General features: G+C 32.9%; 1 protein-coding gene across 1 annotated transcript in view; it reads left to right on the forward strand.

Moving 5' to 3' along the window:
• Nucleotides 1–2,967, forward strand: part of LOC116349814 (zinc finger protein 37-like) — a gene marked incomplete at its 3' end in the record, with an annotated part of 4,514 nt that extends 1,547 nt beyond the window's left edge. The window contains exons 3-4 of the mRNA XM_031781414.1: nucleotides 2,349–2,403; nucleotides 2,475–2,967. Of these exons, the coding sequence (XP_031637274.1) occupies nucleotides 2,349–2,403; nucleotides 2,475–2,967 (548 nt within the window). The remainder of the gene's footprint in view (nucleotides 1–2,348; nucleotides 2,404–2,474) is intronic.
• Nucleotides 2,968–3,040: the final 73 nt, after the last annotated feature.

Consider the following 3,040-nt stretch of genomic DNA (forward strand, 5'->3'; position numbering starts at 1 on the left):
CTAAACTAGAAGGACATATGAGAATACACACTGGAGAAAAACCATATGAATGTGATCAGTGTAAGAAGCGATTTAATATAATAGCCAATCTCAAAAAGCACATTCGAATTCACACTGGAGAAAAACCATATGAATGTGGTCGGTGTAAGATGCGATTTAATCAAAAGAGTAGCCTCACTACGCATATGAAGATTCATAATTTGTCATAAAGATAGTCTGTTCCACTGTTCACTGCGTCACCATTGATTTTCACAAAGTATTGAAAAAGAGACATATGGAAGAGAGTGTAAGATCTGTGTTAGTCAGAATAATACGAAATTTGTTACTGTTTAAAGTCTGCATTTAAATATTATTCTCGTAGTGGAGGGAAATGGCGTCAATTTGATCATCTTCAGAAGCGATCCAATGGTAAGTCAGTGAAAAACCGCATCAAAGTGGTTGCTGTTTAAAGACACTCGGTTCAAAAGTAAATCTTAGCAAACAATTGTAAGATAAAAGCATCATAATACTTTCGTTAAAATAGTATCGAATAGCGTTGTTATGTACATTTAATTCACTATTGACATGAAAATATTTCCAATATATAGCGATATCGATATGAAATAAAAAATATACAATAAAATTGATCGATGTTTAAGATAAAAATATATTTAGTTCTTTCAAATTTTTCAGGCATTTTCATTCTCTTTTAACTTTAACGTACACGTATTCGAAATTTCAATCGAACTAATTAGTAAATATTAATTAGAGAATTGAACCGAAACCGTTTCATTGGTTTCATTTACTGAACGAACCGGAGCAAGTGGAACAATATTTATTGAAACTCGCGCTCACAAAAATGGCACGCTAACCAATAGTCTATGGCTGAGAAAAAACATAGTTACCCGTAGCGGCGCTAGCTGTGCTACAGTTTTGCATTTTACACAGTCTCTTATGGAACATAATTGCAGTGTGTTTTTTCTAACCGGGGATTGCGTTGACATATTTATATGTAAACGTCAGTGGCATCTAAACCGAAAACGCCATCTTTAGTTACACACCATCAGTAGCTATTTCTGTGACAAAATTTTCACTTTAATTTAAAATAAAATAAAAGAATTTAATTTCAATCCTACATTTTTTGAAAATCCTCATTTAAATCATTGAAACCATATTCAAAATCATTTGTTGATACAAAATTCATTTTATTATTAATTGCCATCGATTTGAAGGAGCGAAATTGACAGTACACTGTAGAGATTAAAGAATTAATACATACACAACCATCACATGTACGCTTAAAGTGGTCATCACAGAAACGAAGCTGAGCATGCGCACATGTATTAGTATTTTCATACACAGCATGTTTCGTTCTTCTGTTATGAAGTGTGATGTTTGTCTGTATATATTGTTTCTATATGTTTTACTCCATGAAATCGACGACAATTAAAAAAAAGAAATCGAAAAAAATTGTTTCAAGTTTTGTTTTAATATTTTACCTGAGGATTTTTCAAATAGTCGGGATTAGACTTGAACCCTTTTTGAATGTATATTAAACTATTTAATTTGAACCAATCAATATTGGTTGGTTAAAAAACTCGCAACAGATGGGGAACAAAAGATGGCGTTGTCGTAGATTTAGGAACGGACAATAGCCATCATATTACCGGGTTTGTTTTTTCCAAAAAATATATAGGATCTTTTTTAATCTACCATTTTTGAAGACTAATTTACACCTTAAATTTTAATGTAATTTTGTTGATGCTTTCTACTGTTTAAACGAACAAAAGAGTAAGAGAGTGCAAAAATATCTCTCTCCTTCATTTTTAGTTTTTATAATCTTATTGCTACTAATAAAATGTATTCTTTTTTGTTGAAAATGAGAGCGAAGTCGAAACTATAGTTATAGAATTGTAGTTAGGAACAATTCATCATAAAAATAATTCGTAATTAGTCTGTCTTAATGCTTTCAAAATGGCTTCTTCTTGTTGTTTTTACATTTTATTTGTTGAAGTTGAATAACTTCAAATCTTCAAGGGAAATTCTTCAAATTCAGTCGTAATCACGTCTTCGTTAAGAAAACACCTTGTGAAGTTCAAGTGAATTTAATCTTGTACTTTGGTTACCACAATAGTTAGATATTTTGTGCAGTTTGTTAATTTTTTGCAAGTTAAGTCATATTAAATTGTCTGTGCCTGAAAAACAAATCGAAAACCTCCCTTTAAATTTTTCCGAGAATCATATCACTAGAAACTGTTCGAAAATGTCGTCCAATGGTTGGATGCAAGAACTGGACAAAATGTTGACGAACATTGAACGCCAGGCGATGTCTTCACTACGAAATATTAATAACTATTTCGAACAATCAGGTCAATCGTTCCACCAAGCACATCAGAAATATTGTCTACATCGCTCAACTGACAGGTAATTCATCCTTGAATTTTGTATTTTATACCTTTCATTATATTATCATTATCTTTCTTTCTTTTCTTTAGATTAAATGAAGTATATTCCAGATTTGAATGTGAATCGTCGTTCATTAAACGTCAAGGTACAGGTGTCGCTCCAATTTCAAACGAAAATAACAACTCAAATGCAATTATTGAAATCAGCGATGATGATAGTTCAGATGAAAGGCCTGGCACCAGTTCGCTACCATCCAGAGAAACTCGCTTTCGAAACGTTGATCGTGAGATTAAAACCGAAGATGATCATAATGAAAGCAATGAACAAGCTTCTGTCGGGGAGATACCCAATGTGGAAACAAAAGAAGAAGAAGAAGATTTGGAAAACGAAGAGATTCCGATAGTTCGTGTTCCGGCCAATCAACTGACGCGTGCATATAAGATAGAGTCAAACTGCTCTGATCGTGTCAGAATCGAAAGTGACGAAAATCATAACAAAGAAAACTTTGAAAATGGAGCGAAGCGTGTACGATCAAATTCTGCGAATATTTTAGATAAAATTGGTGACAACAACGAGACAAATGTATGTGAACCATACGGGAAGAAATCACGAGTGTCCAAGGGAAGAGTTGATCCGAAAGATGCAAGCTGCGAGA

This window comes from Contarinia nasturtii, unplaced genomic scaffold (assembly GCF_009176525.2).
Source record: "Contarinia nasturtii isolate CC-2019 unplaced genomic scaffold, AAFC_CNas_1.1 Cnas_scaffold_3162, whole genome shotgun sequence".
In the NCBI taxonomy this organism is placed as follows: domain Eukaryota; kingdom Metazoa; phylum Arthropoda; class Insecta; order Diptera; family Cecidomyiidae; genus Contarinia; species Contarinia nasturtii.